This window comes from Nycticebus coucang, chromosome 23, assembly GCF_027406575.1.
Source record: "Nycticebus coucang isolate mNycCou1 chromosome 23, mNycCou1.pri, whole genome shotgun sequence".
In the NCBI taxonomy this organism is placed as follows: domain Eukaryota; kingdom Metazoa; phylum Chordata; class Mammalia; order Primates; family Lorisidae; genus Nycticebus; species Nycticebus coucang.
The window spans coordinates 37,800,148-37,822,140 of NC_069802.1; the positions used below are offsets into that span (position 1 = coordinate 37,800,148).

General features: G+C 43.5%; 1 protein-coding gene across 1 annotated transcript in view; it reads right to left on the reverse strand.

Annotated features, from left to right (window-relative positions):
- The window catches only part of NSD2 (nuclear receptor binding SET domain protein 2), a 90,608-nt gene that overhangs the window by 42,516 nt on the left and 26,099 nt on the right, over window positions 1-21,993 (reverse strand). The window contains 6 exon segments of the mRNA XM_053578004.1: window positions 535-658; window positions 1,809-1,940; window positions 13,297-13,421; window positions 15,446-15,527; window positions 17,671-17,789; window positions 20,322-20,466. Coding sequence (XP_053433979.1) covers window positions 535-658; window positions 1,809-1,940; window positions 13,297-13,421; window positions 15,446-15,527; window positions 17,671-17,789; window positions 20,322-20,466 — 727 coding nt within the window.

A 21,993-nucleotide genomic window follows, 5' to 3' on the forward strand; every position in this document is an offset into this window, starting at 1 on the left:
AGAGAGTCCTCGGGACTGGCAAGTAGACAGGAAGGGCAGTGGCCATGCAGCAGAGCCATGCAGCAGAGCCCACCACACCCTCGACTGCAGTGAAACTTGCTGTGGGAACGTGCCGGGAGAGCTTGCAGCTGCTCTTCTGCTGAACAGAAGCTCAAATAGATGCTGTGTCTTTGAGCAAAACCCCATGCTCCTATGAACTCCAACATCTGTGACCCATGATCACCTGCACTAGGCGTGACCCACAATTGCAGCCTCACAGATAGAATAAGGCTCAGGTCGGCCAATGGGAAGGGCGTGGTGAAGCCCACAACTGCGGTCTCACAGAAGCAGAAAGGCCCACACCTGTCATAGGTGCACCAGGGCACATGCACGGCCCAAACCAGAGAGCTCCTGGGGCCTCTGGGAGGCAGGAGGGAGGGAGCCTGTTCTCCGCTGGTGTCTAAGGAGAGACTCATGAAGAGAGAGCAGGGGTGTGGTCAGCAGCAGCACTGCCACACTGGGGACAGGGGACACCCTAGAGGCTTCCGAACTTGCCTGAGGCGCACTCGCTGCAGGTGAACCTCCCCTCTGGTCTCAGGGAAAGCCCGAGGCAGGAGAGGTGGAAAGCGCCACAGCAGGGGCCTTCGCACAGCAGGAGGCTGCCTGTCTTCTCACACAGCTGTGGGGGCAAAAGGGTGACAACATGAGCTCCCAACACCACCCAGCACCATCCCTTGTGCACTCTTCTTACCACAAGGAGACATTTGATTCTGTCTCCAGTAGCAGAAAAATCCCATTCTGCTACTCAAAGAAATATAACCACAGGTGTCTAGTGAAATGCCTGGCTTGAGCAAAACCCATAATAAACAGTGTCAAATCAAACCAGATGACATGTTACTGACAGTAGTGAGTCCCTCAGCAACGGCAAAGGAAAACAACAGTGTCAAAACCCCAAAGGTTGGCTCAGTGCCTGTAGCACAGTGGTGATGTGCCAGCCACATACACCGAGGGTGGCGGGTTTGAACAATGACAACTGCAACAACAACAACAAAACAGCGAGGTGTTGTGGCGGGCACCTGTAGTCCCAGCTACTTGGGAGGCTGAGGCAAGAGAATCGCTTAAGCCCAAGAGTTGGAGGTTGCTGTGAGCTGTGATGCCACAGCACTCTACCGAGGGCAACATAGTGAGACTCTGTCTCAAAAATACAAATACAAATAAAAAAAAGTACATTCAAGATGTTTCAACTCAGATTTCAAAATCAAGAAAACCCACAGCATGTTTCTGTCAGAAATCAAAGTCATTGCAGCACAGGTAATAGGTATGGAGCTGGCTGCAGAGGTGCTGGGCTGGCACTCCTCACGCATCACCAGCCCTGCAGAGGAGATCTGATTTATCTGTACCTTCTAGATGGAGGAGGGGCTGAAGCAGAGAGCTCAGATGACCCAGCCCAGGGCACCGTGCCCACACACAGCAGAGGCAGGATGCTGCCCCAGGCACAGGTCTGCTGATAGCCACCTCAGCCATGACCTGGCCCACCCAGGGGGGTATCAGCAGTAACATTTGAACATCAGCCTGCCACCTCCCCTCCGCTAGCATGACTTTTACGTGTGTGTTCTATGATGTATGTATAAAGCATACATCCTGATGTGAACAGGATGCTAGCTGAGGCAACCTAGTCCCGGGACTCTGCTGGCAGTCTAGCCCCTTCCAAAAAGAGCTGTAAGAGAGGATGGGGCTGGGGAGGGCCGGGACACACAGCCTGGCTCTACCACACCCACAGCCCTCAGCAGGTGCCAACACAAACAGGGCAGACGCTGCCTTCCCCTCACCTGACACACGTACTCCTTTTTGGCAGTCATTCCTCGCTCAGACTTTTTAGATGAGATGGACACTTCAGTCTGTGTTTCGTCCGCACTTTCATATGGGGACTCCGAAGGCTCGTCTCCTGGGCTGTCCGAGACCTGGAGGTGAAGGAGGCGGACGACAGTTCACTAGTCGCAGAGGCAGCGGGTGGCCGTCCTTCTAGAGACCTCGCCCTGCCCAGCCTCATCTCCTAGTTTCTCTCAGCAACTGTCACTGCCAGTGACCCCAGCATCAACTTTTTTTTGGTGACAATACAACTTGTTGATTGAGCTGTGTAGAAAATTAAAAAATAAACTTTACCCTACTCAACATTTAGTAAACATATGTATATATTAGGCATATTCCTTAAAAAAGTAACTCATGAGAATCCAATTTGATCTAGGAAGTGAACTAAGACCGGCTTTGGGATCAAGAGTCTTGATCTTTTCTTAACCCAACTATTCAGGTCCTACTATTTTTAGGTAAAAAAAACCATGTTAATGCCAAATGAATTTTTAAAGAAACCAAGATGAAGTGTCAAACGTAAAGTCTAATCAGGTGACTGTGCTGTCCCACTGCTGCCTAGGTGGAAACCACGAGCCCTTGCAGATGCCGACCCAGAGGCCAGGTCTTCACTCTTCTTCCTCCACTGCCGCGTCTCCCTGATAACTTCCTTAGTTCATTCGCTCCTGCCCAACAGAGCAGTTAGGTGGGAAAAGGGAACTTTGCTAACATTTCAGTCTAAGCAAAAGGCCTGGGAGAAAGACATAGCATCTCTGAATAAATGGGATGATTTTCAGGCTGTGCTGCATGCACCCGTCTCTCCTCCATTTAACACAGATGATTTAAGCCCAGGCCTAAGCCTCACCCTCACTGCACACACCATCTCACCCTCCCCGGACAATCAGTATCAATAAATGTTCAAATGGTTAAAATAGAAAACCCTCTTGTCTGTCAAATTCAGGTATTAAAAAAAATTGGTTTTTATTTGATGTTAGGTAAATAAATGTCAAAATTGAATTTTAGAGATGAAACAGATGAAAAGTATCAATTCCTGCCACCTCAATACTCACAACAAGTAATTCTATCACAGGCTTGTTTGCCAACAAACATAAAACTAGAAGTTGAAATAGGTTCTGCATTAAAAAAACAAGAATGAACCCTCCAGGGATTCTGACCAATTCTGTAGCTTTATCAGTGAGCTTTTCCCAAATTTAGGTCACTGAAATTATAGGGTACAATGGAAGAAAAAAATTAAAAATAAACAAAAGAGTTTTTATTGACTTAAAATTAGTGTAAAGGTAGCCGACTTCTTCCTTGGGCCCCTGGACCTGACTGGCAAATGGGCTGTTCTTCCAGCCTCACTAGACATGTCCGGTACCAGCACAGCCTAAAGAAAGTGGCCTTTTAAACTGGATTTCCTCACCTGGTCAGGAAGATGGAAATAGCAGCGTGCCCGACACTAAATCAGCCCAGGGCCCCGCGGTGAGGCTCTGCCACTTCGAGGCCGTAGCCCTCCCTCGAAGCCAGCTCACCTCCTGCGCTGTGACGTTAATATCCACAAAGGCCATTTGAAATATCTTAGAGCAAACCCCAAATCTAATATGTCCAGGACATACAGGGTCACAGGAGGGGGCAAGCACTTCTGAGGTGGCATTGGGGGAGCCTGGGGCAATGGGAAGCAGCAGCCTCCCTGTCTGGCTGGGGCCCCCACTCAGAGCTGCCCACACGGCTACCTGAGGCTGACCCATGTGTCTTATGAAGGAACCATGGGGTGTGGGAAGGGGCCACTTGGGCTCAAGGAAGACAGCCCGTGTACTACCACCAACCCATGTTCTTCCCTTCATGTGGTTGGAACAAATTGAAAAGCTAAAAAAGAGAAAAAAAAAAAATGCATGGAGAAGAAGACAGAAAACACAAACCAGTCCTGGATCAGAGGAAGGAACAGCACCTTTTATTTAAGATTTACAGAAAAAGTTAGCACGTTTCCACTTGGAGATATTTACTAAATTAACAAAGTCTGTTTTGAGGAAATAAACACTGAAATACATATTTGAATGGAAATATAAATGTTAACGACACACATGAGGCTCGTTTCCTGATTGGGGTCTGAGACCCACATACAGAATACAGACCTTACAACATTACAGTTCATGACACAGATTGCAGAAGGCCCGACGTTCACCCACACACCCCTTCCCAGCAACTACACAGAAACTAGCCACAGTCGGGAGGATCAGCTCTGCAGTCAGCAGAGCCCTCACACGAGCAAAGCACAAGGCAGTGCGCAAGGACCTCACTCCAGCGGCAGGCGCCACCTCCATGCCCCGGGGACATGACTCACTTGGAGACGCCATGTGTGGACGTGGCACGTTCCACCTGTGCGGTCCCAACACAGTCCCAGATCTCAGTCTGGACATCTATGATCTATTCCATATCCAACAGGGTGCATTTGGAAAGAAAAGTGCAGCAACTGAATGGACAGAGACTGTCAAGATTTTCCCGTCGCTTCCCATGTCCACCACGGCCACGCTTGTGGCATCGATTTCCGAGCAGCTTAGTTCCTGACTTTTGAAAGTTTTCTTGAGTCTGAAAATACTTTCTCCACTCTCTACTCAGTATGAGATAGTACCGAGTTGCCTAGTTGCCTTAGAAATACATTCCTTCAGGGCAGGGAAAGCAGTTTCCTCGGTATTACAGGGACTTTTCAGCATGATGTTACCCAGTTTAAGGCAGCCTAGGGCACACATTCCAACCAACTGCTAGAAGCCATGTGGCTGTTCAGGGTGACTTATGTGAATTGCAGTCAGGTGCCACAGCTGTGACTGCAAAGCAGGTCCCTACTCTTCGGAGTGGTGTCATACAAATTGTTTTTAAGTTTTTCACAAAATAAATCCCTTCACAACTTGAATGCTACATCATTTTAAAAATACAATTACAGACCTTGAACAACAAATATTTCTATAAACCAACATTATTTTCATGTTTAAGTTAGGCTTTTGTAAAGGAAGAAACTGGTAACTAGAAGTCCTACTTCCACACAGTGTTTTGGATTGACAAGTAATAATAACCCTGTGCTCAGCAGCTTTAATGAGTTTAAAATGAACTTTAAAAACTAATCTCAAATAGGTCTTCCAAGTCAACATCACAGTGAAATATCATAGTGGAGTTAAAATAATTTTAAAATAAGTCACTCATCATCTAAAATACTATAATTCATAATATTTTTATTAAAATGACCCGCCTAGGTTACATAGACTAGAATCCTCCTAGGTGCCCTCAATTCTAGGCTTAGGGCAAAGTGTGAGTCATTGAGAACATGAAAACTCTACTTCACAGAATGTCATTGTGCTTCACAGTCGTCTTCTAACCTATATGGGCTTCTGTGTCATTCCACAGCCCCAAGAAGGTGGCCAAGTGGTGGCTGTGGCTACAAAGTCAGACCATCCCCTTGTCAGAGGTAAAATGAGTCTTTAAAATGTCCTATCAACCCAGCTTTGTCTCAACTGTGCCCTGAGCACTGGACATCCATGGGGAGACCTAGTCTGGCCAGCTGCAGGCAACAGGCTGTGCATTGTCCATGGAGGACTTGAAAACAATGACAGAACAGCCTACTGTCCCCACCCCTACTTCCTCCAGCTGGGCCAAGACACTTGCTCCCCACCTCAATCATTTCTTAACAATGCAATACATCTAGTTAGCATACTCAAAATATTGGCAAAGAGTTATATGCAAAAAGCCCAGCAACTACAGGTTTTCTACGGCAACTAGAAAAAATTATAAACGTAGATCTAACATGTAACCATGTATTCACAAAAGTATCTAACAAGATGAGGCCTGTGGGTTGTTGGAGGGAGGCCCTTACCGGTGAAAATGCCGCTCACCATTCCAGCGGAAGGAATGAGATGAATAGGAAAATCACAATTTTCTACCTACTAAAGATATTCCATTTTATTTATTATTTAATTTTTTCTAGGATAGTCAATTTTATATCACTGGCAGGTAAGTTAATAGTAATTTCTATTATTCTAGGTAAAACAAGAACAGTACCTAAAAGGACTCAAAATCACTTTCATTGACCAAAAATCCTAAAATATACAGGAGTCAGTATATTTAAAAAAATAAAAATAAAAAAAATAAAAAAATTTGAAAGTTAATAACAAGCCATTAACAGCTCAGAGGGCATTTTGGGTAACCTTTTCTAATGAGATAGTGGGATTCTGGTTTCTCCAGGAAAAAACTATAATTTAGCTTTATAATCTTAAAGATAAACAGCAGTCCTCAGCAATTACTTTTTCTGTGTATAGATTTTTTAAAACTAGGGTAATGAACCTATTGATTTTAAAAACATAAAATGCTACAGTTTCATACTAAGTTAAAAAGGCTGTTGCTCAGTCTGTGTACAAAGCCTACCTGGCCAGAAAGTTCTTTAAAATAAATTAACACTTTAAAGTGGACAGATGTTTGAGAAGTATGCTATATCAGATATCAAGTCGAGTGTGACATATCAGCAAAAGAAATGAAGCAAACCTGCTGAAGTCAGAACCATCTTATTTTTCACCATCCACTATCAGATAGGAATTCTTCCCAGCGAAGGGAAACTCAAGTCAGAGCAGCCTTCCAACACAGCTTAAACCCATACAGAACTGACACCAGTCCCACCACTCAACCACAATGCCCATTCCTATTTGACTGGATGAAATGAACCAAGGACTTTCCTCTCCCTGGGAAATATCCTTACCCACTGAAGGTGGACAAGGTCACAGCACAGCCTTGCCACAGCAGGCAGGTCTCATACTCACTGCAAGCTTTGGGCAAGAACCTTCTGGAGGGCATCTTCTGATCATTTTAATTTTATGTAAATCCACAGGCAAGTTTGTTTTTGAACAAGATGCAAATTTATATTCTTCATGTTCTTTTCACAAACATTTCTGTGATAGACTCTCAGCAGGTGGCAGAGCCCTTTCCCAGCAGGCTGGCATTTGTTCTGCCCAGTCCTGTGGTCTGGCCCCTCTCTCACACACCTTTGGGCACAGATCTTGGGCAAGGAGGTCAGGGCCAAGAGATCATGGGGTCTCACAAACTCCTTCCTGACAGTTCAGGTCTCACACCAAGTTTTCTTCTTCCTTCCCCCAGGTATCTTCAGCTGTTAACATCCTCAACTACATAAGCCTTTCAAAATAGTCCCCTGCTTTCTGCTCCCCAATTCCTACATACACCATCTTAAATCTTCCTATGCATCTGCGTGAACTATTCCACCCAAAACCATGGAATCAGATGTGCCTAAAGCATAGGGCCTCACCAGGACGACCCAGGCCAGTCTCAGGAGAAGCAGGCCGACCCTCCTCAGAGGTGGCAGGACTGGTGGGCCCCTTGCTTCCGCCCAGGACTCCCTGCAGATTAGAGTGCCCTCTGACTTCTACCATACGCTTCCTTGTCATGAAATTCCACTTAGGTTTCTTGTTAATTTTTAGGAACATTCTCATAAAAACCCTAGAGTTGTTTTCAGTTGGCAGATGGAATACAATAGATACAACTATACTGAAGAGTCCTGAGACACCACCACACCTAGAGTCACATGGCTGAAAAAGACACTTAACTTTTGGATGAAATCTTAAGAAAGGTTCCATAAGAGAGAAAGAAATCCTACAGCAGGTAGGACACTTTTAGATGTGGCCATTTAAAGACTTGACAGCCCTGTAGCTCTCAGATCTGTCTTAGAAAAACAACGCAAGACCCTACTGCTCCCATGTGCAGCACCCTCCCCCCACCCCACCCCCCATAGTGCTCTATCACAATGGGGCACTTTCATTTTTAGAACAGCTACAATCTCAACTTTTATATGCTGTAACAAGTTTTCACCTCTTGCAAATGCCTCCGTTGTTTGTTTTTGTTTTTTGTAGGGACAGAGTCTCACTTTGTTGCCCTCTCACTTTGTCTGCCCTCAGTAGACTGCTATGCTATCACAGCTCACAGCAACCTCCAACTCCTGGGCTTAGGCGATTCTCCTGCCTCAGCCTCCTGAGTAGCTGGGACTACAGGCATTTCCCACAACACCCGGCTATTCTTTTGTTGCAGTTTGGCCGGGGCCGGGTTTGAACCCACCACCGTCGGTATAGGGGGCCAGCGCCCTACCCACTGAGCCACAGGCGCCGCCCCTAATGCCTCAGTTTTTATAACAGCTACTTCCCCACACAGGCACAAACATGGTATATGAAAGATGGTCTGAAGCAAATCCAAAGGGATCACAAAAGTGGCTGTGTGGGCGACACGAGCAAAGTCGTCTACACAACGGGAAGTTCAAATACAAAATGGTTGTGTGGGGCTCAGCACCCATAACTCAGTGGCTAGGGTACCAGCCACATACACTGGAGATGGCAGGTTTGAATCCAGCCCAGGCCAGCTAAACAACAATGACAACTACAACCAAAAAATAGCCAGGTAGTCTTGTTCTTGTCGTTGTCACTTAGGTCCAGAAGATCAAATCAACCTTTGTAAATGGACTACTGGCTTGCATGAAAAAGGTAACCAAAGCTTAGAAAGAGATGCTGTGGCTCAGCACCTGTAGCTCAAGTGGCTAAGGCACCAGCCACATACACTAGGGCTGGTGGGTTTTAATCCAGCCTAGGCCTGCCAAACAGCAATGACAACTACAACCAAAAAATAGCTCAGCATTGTGGCGGGCACCTGTAGTCCCAGTTACTTGGGAGGCTGAGGCAAGAGAATCGCTTAAGCCCAGGAGTTGGAGATTGCTGTGAGCTGTGATGCCACAGCACTCTGCCCAGGGCAACAGCTTGAGACTCTGTCTCAAAAAAATAAATAAATAAAAATAAAATATGGCTGCATGAACAACATGAGCAAAGTCATTCACACAACGGTAAGTTCAAATGACGTAAGGCTAGACTGCATCATTGCTATTTTGATGTCTCTAGGAAATGAAGGAATTCCATATTAAACTCGTAGCATAATGAATTTCCATACTCTTGGTGGACACACTACTGCTCCTGCCTAACCTCTTTCAAACAAGAGCACCTTTCCACTCACTGCTCCTCAGTGGTGAGACCACAAGTGGGACAGTTCACTGCAGAGTAGGGAGTATACCTGCCCCTGCCTACCTGGTCACCCTTCAGATGTTCCAAAGGGTGCTACCTCCCAGTCAGGACAGACTACATAACTCCCACACTTGCCCTCCAGGCCCCAGCTGAGGATGACTTTTTGCCACTCTGCATATACCGCTCACCCATTCTGAAGGGTCTCCCTTCTCCATGGTGGAGAGAAGGCACCTAGGCCAAGGCTGACTTCTCATGAATATGTACACATGGACTAGCTGGCTGGCCACCCACTCAAAATTCATCATGCTGTCATTTCAGATGAAATCCCTTAATTCTTGCCAAAAGCCTTCAGACTAGAGTCTTCACTTTGGGTGACCACTTCTTGAACCAGGGCCATTTTTCTGTCATTTTTTTTTTCTATATCTTTAAACTCAATGATTTTTCTTTGAAAATTATAATTATTCTTTAAGCTTCTTCATATCCTTTAGGGATAGTTCAACTTAGATTGCTCCTAGCACCATATACCACAACACTGAGCACAGCCAACAGAGCAGTCCAGCCACACTGTCCAGCACCCTGAAGTGCCACACAAACAAACCCAGTGCTCTGCCACTTCTGGGTTTATTCTGTCCCCACATGCATAATGCAGTCTAGAGGACCACTTTTCATGCCAAAGCAAAATTTATACTTGTGGATAAAAACAGAATGATGGCGATTTTATTATTTTTATTGTTAGAACCATTACTATCACAACGCGAACCACGGAGTCCTTGCCAGGCATAGGCGCCCTAAGTGTGTTACATGCGTTACATCACTTAATGGTTTAGAAAAGAAGTATTAGTCAGGAAGTTTTCACTAAAGGTAAAACACAGCTGAAGCATGTGCTGGGAATGAGCCGCTGGCTGCCCACGTGGCCCTGTGACTGGCATGCATTCTGCATCTACGGCTACAAGGCAAGTGCAGCCTCCTCCTCTCCATGCAAACATGCGGACGCCTGGGGCATGGCACCAGGCTGCTCACCCAAGATTAAGACACTGAAACATGAGGGCTCATGTTCTATAAAAGCAACTAATGAAGTGGCTGGTATAAATAACCTGGTTATAGTATCCTTAGATATATATATCTGTTCTTGAATCAAAAGAGTTAAATGGTTCACAATGATACTGTAAATGGTATTTTTTCCTAAAAATTTACTACATCTATTGTCATAGTAAAACTGTTTAGTAAAAAAGGACAGAATCAAAACTCTTCCTGCCTTTTACACTGGAAATTAGTATCTACAGTCTTGAATACATTTCATTGGCAATGAGAATAGTTGACAGAGACCCTTTAATGTGTTGTTTGTTCTTTGTTTTTAAAAGTACAGATGCTGACACTTTCCAGTAAAAATTCATAGGTTATGAACCAGAGGAGAAAACTACCTCTAAAAGGACCACCCCTTTCTGTGCAGTGTCACTGCTGCAGCTCTGGACAGCCCGTGATTGAGGGCTACTTTTCAACTGAAATCTACATTGACCATTGGAATATGAATGTGTTTCTATTATGAGATGAATGTGATTGAGTAAATGGCCTTGATTAGGTATCTTACCTTGGTCTTAAAATTTGTTATCTGTTTTCTTCATTGTATGTGTTTATTAATACCAGTAAAAACAGATTATCACACATCTTCCATAAAATGATTGTGATAGAAATGTCACTTAGTGTGTACGATGATACACCACCTGCAGCAGGCATCTTGGAATATTACATCATTTTAAGTGCAGTACAGGGCAGCTGAGTTCAAATCCAACTTGACTGATGTGGGCTCCCATAAAAGCTGTTACCAGTGAAGGCGAAAAAAATAAGAATTTGCTCTACTAAGGGAATAAGAAATGAAGTTACAAAACACTTAAATCACATTAATTCCTTCACAGGCCTTTGTCATGCAAGTGTGCAATTTCTCTTCATTGGTGTGAGGTAGCACCATGTAATAATTAATCTAATATAAATTTTATTTATCATATATACCTTTTTCAAGAGGAATTTAAACACAACATGACCTAAAATGTCTTGAAATACCAATCTTATGAAAATATCTTATTTCAATCAAGTGTGATGAAAGGAAATATAAACATGCAAAAGGTATGTGACCCAAATAGGGGGTCAGTCTAAACCCCCCAAAAGCAATTCCCATGGTCATTTAACTCATGTCAGAACCAGGCCCAGCAGTGTTTTGTTTTTTTGTAAGTAACACTACACTTTGCCTCATGAGCTAACAGGCATTCAGCATTATATACAATGTAAACATTTATTATAGCTCAGTAGTGTTAATACAGAATAGATAAGTCTACCTGTTTGCCTAAAGTTGTTTTAATTAACAGCATAATTCTGTAAAAATGAACTTTAATGTAAAATTTATATAAGCCATACGAAAGTAGCTTAATGGAAATGTTCAGTAATTTTATGTTGTTATATAAGGAAAATAATGCACACTATGGGATCTATGTCTCACCTTCAAAATGTAAAAGGTATACGAATTTAACGTGTTTAATGTTTGATATAAATGTATTTAATAATCTATATTCCAAAGAATTTAAAATCAATTAAGTCTAATGATTATAAAATACTTCATCTAAGTTTCCTCATGTTCAGAACTGTCTAAGCCAGAAAGGTCAAACAGCCGCCTCACAGGCGCCAGCCCCGAGAGCTCAGCCTCACCCTGCATGTCAGCCTGTGCTACTCTAAACCAGAGCATTTGATACACAGAATGTATGACCAGGAACCACCGATGGGATATCAGTAGTCTCAGTGCTCTTCCTTTTGTACCTATAGCAGTGTAAGTAAAAAATCACCGAGATAAGTGGACCAAAATATGATGTAAAACAAACAAACAAAAAAACCTCATTAAAAATGTTTTAAACAAAAATGCCAACTTAAATGAAAGGGTCTACAGAACAAAAACTTCTTATTTTTAATATTCTTCTTTTTCAGAATTGTAGACTGCCTTTTGCTTAATTTCCTAGGATAATAACCTGAACTTGGACAAGAAAGTAAAGAAAAATAATTTGCATAAATTTTGCCTTTTCATGTTTCAGTAAGCTCTAGAAGTTTAGTAAGGAATTCTTACTGCACGTTCTCAAATCTGCCCAAATAGAAGAAATGCTTAGTTATCTACACATATCAAACTACAGACAAGCCCCAGTCCCACATACGTGAGCAGCTCCTGACCACTACTGAGTTGGTTTCAGCCACTAAAGAAATGTCCACTTAGAGGAGTTGTCTCTGTTTGCACCAGCATTGAGGGTTCACAGCGGCGAGGGGAAGCACTCTCTGGGCACGTTCACACCTGAGAGGCCTACATGTCCCCTAACGGGGGGAGTCAGCTGAGGCATATCCCATCCCTCCCTGGGGACCATGCAGAGCCCAGGTCTAAAGTGCTGCCCCCTTTGATCCAGTAAAACTAAAGGGCCTATCCAACCTCTGCCTGACTGACTACCTTGTTCCAAAAAGGCCCACTTCTTCATAAATATTATAAAAACAGGACTCATGTCCACAATGAGAAAAACAGAATCACAGGGAACAAAGTAACAAGAAATTAAAACTTTAAAGCAAACTCCATGAAGGTAATTACTAAGATCAGGAAACTAAAACTATCTCTGGACAAAAAAGTGGTCACATGTAGATTCTGTGACTGTTTTTTGTTTTATTTTAGCAATGGCAAAGATTCTAGATCTGATAATAAAAATCTAGATGTCATTTTACAATGATAGCCGGTAACAGCCACAAATAGCTATTATTTTGCTATCATGCATTTTGCAAGTCCAGAAAAGAGGAGTCATATTACAACGGTAGTCCTGACTCACCTCAACACTCAAGTAGCTGAGAATATGCCAGAATTTAAAGGACCAAAGACATGGACCCAAAGCTGTGGAACACATGAGGACAAAGAAATCTCTGGCTTCCACCGCGATCCTCGGTCTGGAAGCCACAGGAGTTAGGTGTGGCATGTCAGCTGCCCTTCACCCGACCGTATGAATGCAGTTACCAGTGTCAGCTCAACTGACACAGTGTGTCATGTTAGAACCAACACAGACTTGACTTTCATGTGAAAACTTAGTGTGCGGACTGTATAAAACACATTTTAAAGATAGATTTCAAGAACAATTAACTGCATCAAGACTAAAGTATACAGGAACATTTACACATACACTATGTGTATTTATATTTAAAGTGCTCAAATAGACTAAAATAATGTACTATATTTTTCCATTTCATGAATTTTAGATAGTTAAGGGAACCTATAACTCACCTATGTTTACAGAGAATACCAATGTTATGCTTATTAAGTCTGACCCTTTACTCACATTGCAACTTGGTAGCTAAGTAGCTGGCCTTCGTATGAATACCATGGTTACCATCATGATTATCATCATTATTATTTTACCTCATTCTCAGTTAAGGATGCAGAAGGAGATGAGCTTTTGCTAAACCCAAGAGCTGAAGACGCTGTCGCAGAAGCCCGATTTCGCTTCTTCAGTGGTTTGCATGAATCAGACAGATTTTTCGTAGCTGTAAAATAATTTTGGTTTATAAAGTTTTACATGTTAAACCCTCAATGTCTTTACTGCTTTAAAATTATCCCTCAAATAAATGAAGTTTTAAAGATGAATCTTCTGGGTCCCTCAGTCAATCTGGCTTAACATTTTATCATGGAAGAATCTGAATGTAAACTAAAGCAGACAACCTATACAAGGAACCCAAGTCCCTGCTGCCGGGGCCCCAAGGCCATCAACCTCCAAGCCAATGTGGCTCCATTCACACCTGGGTTCACATCCCCCTGCCAGATTATCTGGAAACAAATCCCACACTTATCATTTCATCCATGGAAGGCTGAGTACAAATCTTTAAAATATAGTTTAAATGTAACCACAATATCACTGTCATACTTACAGGTAACCATCTGTTTATATCATCAAAGATCTAGTCAGCATTCAAATCTCCAATTGCTCACAAATGCCTTTTTTTTTTTTAACAATCTGTTTAACGGATTGGCTGATTCTATTAAAGAGACAAGATCTCTCTCTATTGCCCAGGCTGGTCTCAAATTCCTGGGCTCAAGCAATCTTACTGCTTCAGCCTCCCAACTAGCTGGGACTACAGGCATGCACAATCTCATACAGCTAATTTAACTGATTTTATAAACTAGTACAGCAGCCATGTGCTGGGGTACACTCTGTAGTCTCAGCTACTCAAGAGTGGGAAGTGAGAAGCACACTTGAGCCCAGGAGTTTGAGGCTGTAGTGAACTATGACCACACTACTACATTCCAGCCCGGGTGACAGAGTGACACTGTCTCTTTAAAAAATTAAAAGCACATAAATAAATAAATAATAAAAATCCCACCAGTATAGCACCTCACGCAAATCAATAAGAAGAGCCATCCAAGTGCCAGGCATAGTGGCTCACACCTGTAATCCTAGCACTCTGGGAGGCCGGAGGCAGGCAGATTGCCTGAGCTCAGGAATTCGAGACCAGCCTGAGCAGGAGCGAGACCCTGTCTCTAAAAAATAGTCAGGCATTGTGGCAGGCACCTGTATTCCCAGCTACTCACGAGGCTGAGGCAAGAGGATCACTTAAACCCAAGAGTTTCAGACTGCTGTGATTATGATGGCACAGCACTCTACCGAGGGTGACAAAGTAAGATTCTGTCTCAAAAAAAAAGCCATCCCCAAACTGCACTTGTTTTGTTTTCCTCAATAATTGTCGGAGATGGTAAGCTTTTATAAACTATCACACAGTATTTCAAAAAGATAACTAAAAGAGAGTATGATTACCCTTTTATTATTTTGATAGTTATTTTCTTTTTTATTTATTTAATTTTTTTTGTAGAGACAGAGTCTCATTTATTACCCTTGGTAGAGTGCCATGGCGTCACACAGCTCACAGCAACCTCCAACTCCTGGGCTTAGGCGATTCTCTTGCCTCAGCCTCCCAAGTAGCTGGGACTACAGGCACCTGCCACAACACCCAGCTATTGTTTTGTTGCAATTTGGCTGGGGCCGGGTTTGAACCTGCCACCCTTGATATATGGGGCCAACGCGCCACCCACTGATTCACAGGTGCCGCCCAATAGTTATTTTCATAAATATTTCTAGTTTCTTTGATGCATGACAGAGAAGTAACTAGTCATCACTTGCCGCTATACAGAGAATCAGGATACTGAAGAATGGCAGAATTTATAGCAACAACTGGCACTATCAAGTAAGAAACTTAAAGTTTTCTACTTTAAATCACTTCTACAGTAAAATTTTAAATTGAAAACAATGGAGCCGAGTAAAAATCAGTAGAAAACTTCAATAAAATTTAGCCAAATCCTTAAAACAACTTCTACATTAAAACAGCTTATTTTCCAGCTGCATGAGAACCTCCTTTCCTTATCCTTCTGGGTTCTAGCTTAATTGTCGACCCTTCCCTACCCTGCTCTTCCTCTCCACACTCTCAGCCCAGCCCTCACTGGGCCACTCCGTTCACCCACCTAGCCCAGCCCAGGCACCCAGAAGCAGTCAGGAAGGAAGGAGCGCTGGCCACATTACCTGCCTGGCTCTTGAGTGAGGAGGCTGCCTCTGTGACCTTGTAAGAACTTGTCCTGGCCGTTTTGTCAGTGATTGTGTCTCTCTATTATTTAAAAAAAAAAAAAGAAAGAAAAGAAAAGAAAAAAGAAAGGGAGGAAGGAAGGGAGGGAGGGCAAGAAAAGAAAAGGAAGGAAGAAAAATCTCATGTGAATAAAAACACAGGGAAGTTTCCTGACAGAAACTTTTTCCTTTGGAAATGTGTCCCCCACCCCCACCCCGAGTCAACTGAGGTTGCCCAATCTCAGACTTTTTTTCTCATCATCTGGACTGATTTTTTTTCTTTGTACTTCCAGCTCTCACATCTGTCAGAAGGGTGGGCAGAGCAAGTCATGTTAAGATACCTGATATGAGTTGTACTCAATGTGCCTTCTAAACATTGCCCCAAGTCCAAAGAAGTCTATTAATGTGAGGAAATCTATCCCTCTACTCCAGGTGCCCAGTCAAGTTAAAGTCAGCAATGCTAGGTCAGACCAAACACTACTGGTCAATTCACAACACGGAAGATTTCCAATTTTGAAACAAACTTCAGACACACCTATTAAAGATCAGTTAAATGCAAAAGAGAGAGAGAAAGGATCATGAACTGAACATGCTGTCAAGTGCACAGATTCTGAAAAATGTCGTTGAAAATGCCCCATCTCCAGGGCACCAGGGAAGTACTGCCCAGTGGTTACCTTTCACTCCAGAAGACAGGTCCCTGTACTCATATCCCACCTTGCCCACCTGCCTGAGACCAGGGCAGGTAGACAGGATGCTGGGGGCAGAGGGGGCAGTGAAGAAGGACTATGGACGAAGTTAACAGGTAAAAGCACTTGGGACAGTGCTTGCACATCAGAAGTACTCTACTCACATTAAAATTCATATGTGCTATGGCTTTATAGGGTTCTGGAAACCAGACCAGAGGGGACACTACTGCTTTTCTTTATCATGTGCTATTTCCTCAGCTACTACTAAATAAAAATCTTTCTACCTAGCTACTTAATGGAACATTGGTATTTCAAATGTCCAGGAACATTTAGGGACATTATTTATACACATATTTCAAAGCAACCAATTTTAGTATGATTGCCAACAAAGGGCTGCTTTATAACCACAGGAAATACTAAGGATGAGCTTCCTGGCAACTGCAAACTATCATGACTAAAGGTGAATTTTACTTCGTTCACTGCTGCACACTTTGGTCACTGAACAACCCCATCTGATGGCAGGTGGCCCAGAAGAGTACAAACACTTCCCTGAACAACAAATACTACTTTAAAGAAATAAGATAGAAGATGGGGTATCCACATATTTATACTTTAATATATGAGGTTTATTTTCCATTCTTCAAAATAAAACAACATTTATTTAGATCAGTAAAAGACAGTTTTACTCAAAAGCTACAACACGCCTTCCCTGGCAGAACTATTACTGAATAAATGTAAATTCAAATATAAAGTTCAAAGTCTATTTAAACTTTCAGACTGGGAAAAAGTTAACTGGGCGTCCAAGATGGTTGAGGTAACTGGCACCACATCATACACTCAACCAGAGTTCTGCTCTGTTACATGCATGAGTGGCATTGCTAGACAGAACACCCCCTGCTTCTCTGGACCTATGGGCCTTGGTCAGTTTCGCTCCTCTCCCGGTCCTTTGATACATGCTGGGAATATGCTTGGTATCCCTGTGGCAACCTCTGTGTGAAGCTGAGCCTTGGTTTCCATGTTGTTCTGGCTCTGCTGCGTAAATAGTAATGTGAGTAAATAGTAACGTGAATTACTAATAAACTAAATGAATCCATAAATCTATTTTCAATGTCTTTAATGAATTCTTTAACTTTTTGATGAAGTATATAATATGTATCTCTAATGGACTTTCAGATCAACTCATTAGTTATACCTTAAATAATAAGCCTTATAGGTGAGAATCATTTTTAATATATAATTTTGTCCAATCTAAACTTCAAGAATTACTCAAAGCATTTGGATGTTTACAGAATCAGCAATTTCTCTTAACATCTGAGGATGATAAGAACTCACTTTCTCAATGGGATTCTGTGAGAAAAGCAAGCCTCTCTGCTTAGTGCCACCCCAGGGAGAACCAAGAAGACTACTCCTGTGTCCTGTCTGCATTCTTCTGCAGGGAAAACAGGCCCCAAAAGTCCCAGGACATGTTCTGACAGGCCAGGCAAATCCAGATACAATTACCTTCCGAAGACTGTGCTTATCTGTCCTGAGTCTTTTCCTAGGCGCATCCTCAACTTCAATATCATCTGTAGGCTCCTGTGTCCTCTTTGTGTGGTTTCTTTTTTTCCCATTAACGTTACCTTGAAGTAAGTAGGGAGTAGGGGAAATTTCCGTGAAAAACACTCCAAATGAAAGGTGCCTTTCAAAGCACTGAAAATCTACCCAGGATATTCAGTGTATAAACATAGCCCATGATAGATCCCTGTAACTTTATAGATTTCCAGGGCTTACATCTTACAGATTAACTCTCAACTGATCTATCTAATCTACAAGTTTTTACAGTAGTATTTGTTATAATTACAGTTCAACATATTATAGCCTGAAGTCAAAGTACAGGGTGGATATAAAGTTCATGTGGAATTTAAAATAGTTTGACATTGGCTTAGCGCCTGTAGCTCAAGCGGCTAGGGCACCAGCTACATAAACCGGAGCTGGCAGGTTTGAATCCAGCCCGGGCCTGCCAAACAACAATGATGACAACTACAACCCAAAAAAAAAAAAATAGCCAGGTACTGTGGCGGGTGCCTGTAGTCCCAGCTACTTGGGAGGCTGAGGCAAGAGAATTGCTTAAGCCCAACAGTTGGAGGTTTCTGTGAACTGTGATGCCACGGCACTCTTCCCAGGGCAACAGCTTGAGACTCTGTCTCAAGAAAATATAAATAAAATAAAATAAAATGTTTGACATAGCAAATTGCACACAAACTTTATGGACACCCTGTATTACACATTGTTTTTAAAATAAATATCTTGCTAATATTTAAAGACTTGAAGAATTTAAACTGAACTCTAATATATATATGTGTGTGTATATACATACATATATATATATATATATGCAACACCTGTGGCTCAGTGAGTGGGGCACCAGCCCCATGTACCAAGGGTGATGGGTTCGCACCTGGCCCGGCCAAACTGCAACAACAAAAAAATATATATATACAACTTACCATTATTTATACAATTCCTTAAAGAATCGTTTTAGGTAGCAACGTTATATTTGTATCTGTAAGTTAAGAGCTCTTTACAAATTTGCTTGCCTTTGCCATGAATTAGGTGTTCGCAGGAATACCAACTAATCAAGACCTAAAGTGTCCAAATAATGACCTAGAAAGATATCAAGAGTGCAGATTCTAGAAAGGTGATGAATTTGAACACACCAGTGTTTATTTTTTTTTATTTATTTATTTATTTATTTATTGACAGAGTCTCATTATGTTGCCCTTGGTAGAGTACTGTGGCGTCACAGCTCACAGAAAACCTCAAACTCTTGGGCTTAAGCGATTCTCTTGCCTCAGCCTTCCAAGTAGCTGGGATGATACAGGTCCCTACACAATGCCCGGCTATTTTTTGGTTGCAGTTGTCATTGTTGTTTAGCAGGCCCAGGCCAGGCTCAAACCCACCAGCCTTGGTACATGTGGCCAGTGCCCTACTCACTGAGCTACAGGCACTGAACCACCAATGTTTATTTTAACCACAAACCCAGTATTTTCATTTGCATGACTACTTTACAAAGGCCTAGGGCTTTTCACTAACAGACTTTTCAGATATCTTATACAAAGACACTGTCCTCCCAAAGCCTCACTATTGCTGAGACAGAACAAACCAACCCAAAAGTGCTAAGTCCCAAGTCACCCAGAAGAGGCCTGGGCAGAGGTACAAGTGCCCTTGTTCTGGGTTCCAACACGTGCAAAGGCTCACCATGGATCTGGGCCTGAGGTTGCTACTAGAGGAGAACCAAGCAAGCAGAGAGCTGGGCTGCAGAGACCAAGAGCACCTGGGGTCTGGCAAGCCTCAGCACACTCTGCTCCTATGGCATACAGGCGGCGTCAGGAGAGGCCCACAGAGTGGGAGATGGTGAGATCTACTCAGCCATTGCCCAAGCATGAGCACCAAACAGCCCAAGAAGTCTAACTCCCCAGAACCCTCCCTCAGCACCCACTCATTAACCCAGACACCTGCCAGTGGCAGCATCAACCTGTACCCTCGTCTTCCCAAAGGTGAGGTGAATTCTCAGCTCTTCACATAAGCACATCCCAAGTACCCATCCCTCTACATAGAATGAGGCAGCAGCTGTTTAATTACAGAAATAAGCAGCATGGCCATCTGTCTGAATTTCTAACACAAAGGCAACGTGTTAAGTGACACACAACCATGGCACACAGCCCAGTCACCCTTCTCATTCTGTAAGCTCTCAAGCCAACAGGCCAGGAACTGCCCCTGTGCTAGGGCAGTGCACGTTGAGACTGGCAGGGCAGCTCTAAGTAGCGTAAGAAGGGCAGCTTCACTGGCAGCCACAGACCTTAAGTCTGACCCTGCCTCTCCCCGCCACCCCATCACACCTCAAATGACCCATTGGCAGCAGTGATGGCAGTGCCTGACCCACAGGCCAGACAAAGGGTCATACAGAGCAGGTCTCACAACCAGCAGGGGAAACGCAGACAGCAGAAGTTGCTTTTAGTATGACTATAGGCACCCTAACTGCTGGCCCAAACACCATGGGTCAAAGCTGTAGATACGGACACTTGTCCCTACAGTTTCAAGACTAGAGCTCAGTCTGCTACACTGCATATGTTGTACCTAAGTAGAGGACACTAGCACGGTCTTATGTTTACCAGAATCTTCTTCAGATGGGGCAGAGGTCACTGGGGCAAACTTGGTGTTATAACGTGCTTTCTGTTTCTCATTGAGCATGTTCCACTGGGATCCAAGCAATTCTTCAATCTCTTCACCTGAAGCATCTGGGTGCTCAGCAACCACCTGTGAACACAGGAAAGGGGTGTAGGAAGGAGGTTAAATGCACAAAACTCAGTTTGGTTTGGTTTTGCTCAGATCAAATGCATGGCCCTTCAGATCTTAGTGTGTGGCTTTTTATTCCCACATCATGAAACTATGTCCCATAAAGGCTTCAAAGAACAATAGCAGGCCTGGCGCCCGTAGCACAGTGTTTAGGGCACCGGCCGCATACAACAGGGCTGGTAGATTTAAACCCAGCCTGAGCCTGCCAAACAAAAATCACAACACAAACAACAACAACAAAAATAGCTGGGCGTTATGGCAGGTGCCTGTAGTCCCAGCTACTTGGGAGGCTGAGGCAAGAGAATCACTTGAGCCCAAGAATTTGAGGTTGCTGTGAGCTGTGATGCCACAGCGCTTTATTGAGGGCAACACAGTTGAGACTCTGTCTCAAAAAAAGAAAAAAGAACAACAGTATTTAATTGAGTTTTCAGTGTGATTCACTGAAAACTCATAAACGAAAATAGTGCCAATAAAAACAATGCAACCATACTTAGGTAAATGTAGAAAATGATAAACACAGAAAGGGAAAAATACATACTTTTCCAAAATCATTAAATCATTTGTAAGACATGGTTTCTAGGCATCCTTGAAAAACTAACTATAGTGTGAGTCCTACGGAAAAGCCCCTCTGAGCATGGAGGTGAGGCTCAGGCTGACTCTCCCCACTGGCCACAGTGCCCACCTTCCAGGTATGAGCCCTGGGTGGGCAGTAAAAGTAGTACACCTAACAGTGTATGCCCAGATCTGTGATAGGCCAAGCCAATACATGGAAACAACCACTGCACAGTCAAGAGACAGGGCTTCCTTGCCCCTTCAGCCACACTGGGGCTGCTGGCCTCAGCCCTTGGGAGTATGCTAGAAACTTAGGCTCCCAAGCCTTGCTCAAGCCCTGCTCAAGTCCTGCTCTAGCCCTGCACAGGAATCTGCATTTTCATAAGGTCTCAGGAGATTCATGTGCCCATGGAGGTCCCAACACTGCGCCTTCAGCCTTGGCTGCACATGGTGACAACCCAGGAGTTTAAACACCTATGGGTCCCACCCAAGACCAACCCAATCCAGCAGGCCTGGCACAATTGCTTTAAAAGTTTCTCATGGGCTGCTAATGTGGCCCCTAATTTGAAAGCCACAGGTACTAAGAGCAGGAGAGAGGGTCCAATCTGACCCAACCTGTTTCTGTGTAACCCATGAGCTAAGAATGGTTTTTATACCTTAAAATGTTTGAAAAAATTCAGAAGCCAGGCATGGTGGCTCACGCCTGTAATCCTAGCACTCTGGGAGGCTGAGGTGGGTGGATAGCTTGAGCTTACAAGTTCAAGAACAGCCTGAGCAAAAGTGACACCCCATTTCTACTAAAAATAGAAAAAAAATAGAGGCAAGAGGATCACTTGAGCCTGAGTTGGAGGTTGCTGTGAGCTATGATGCCATGGCACTCTACCCACGGTGACAGCTTAAGACTGTCTCAAAAAAAATTTTTTCAAAAGAATATTT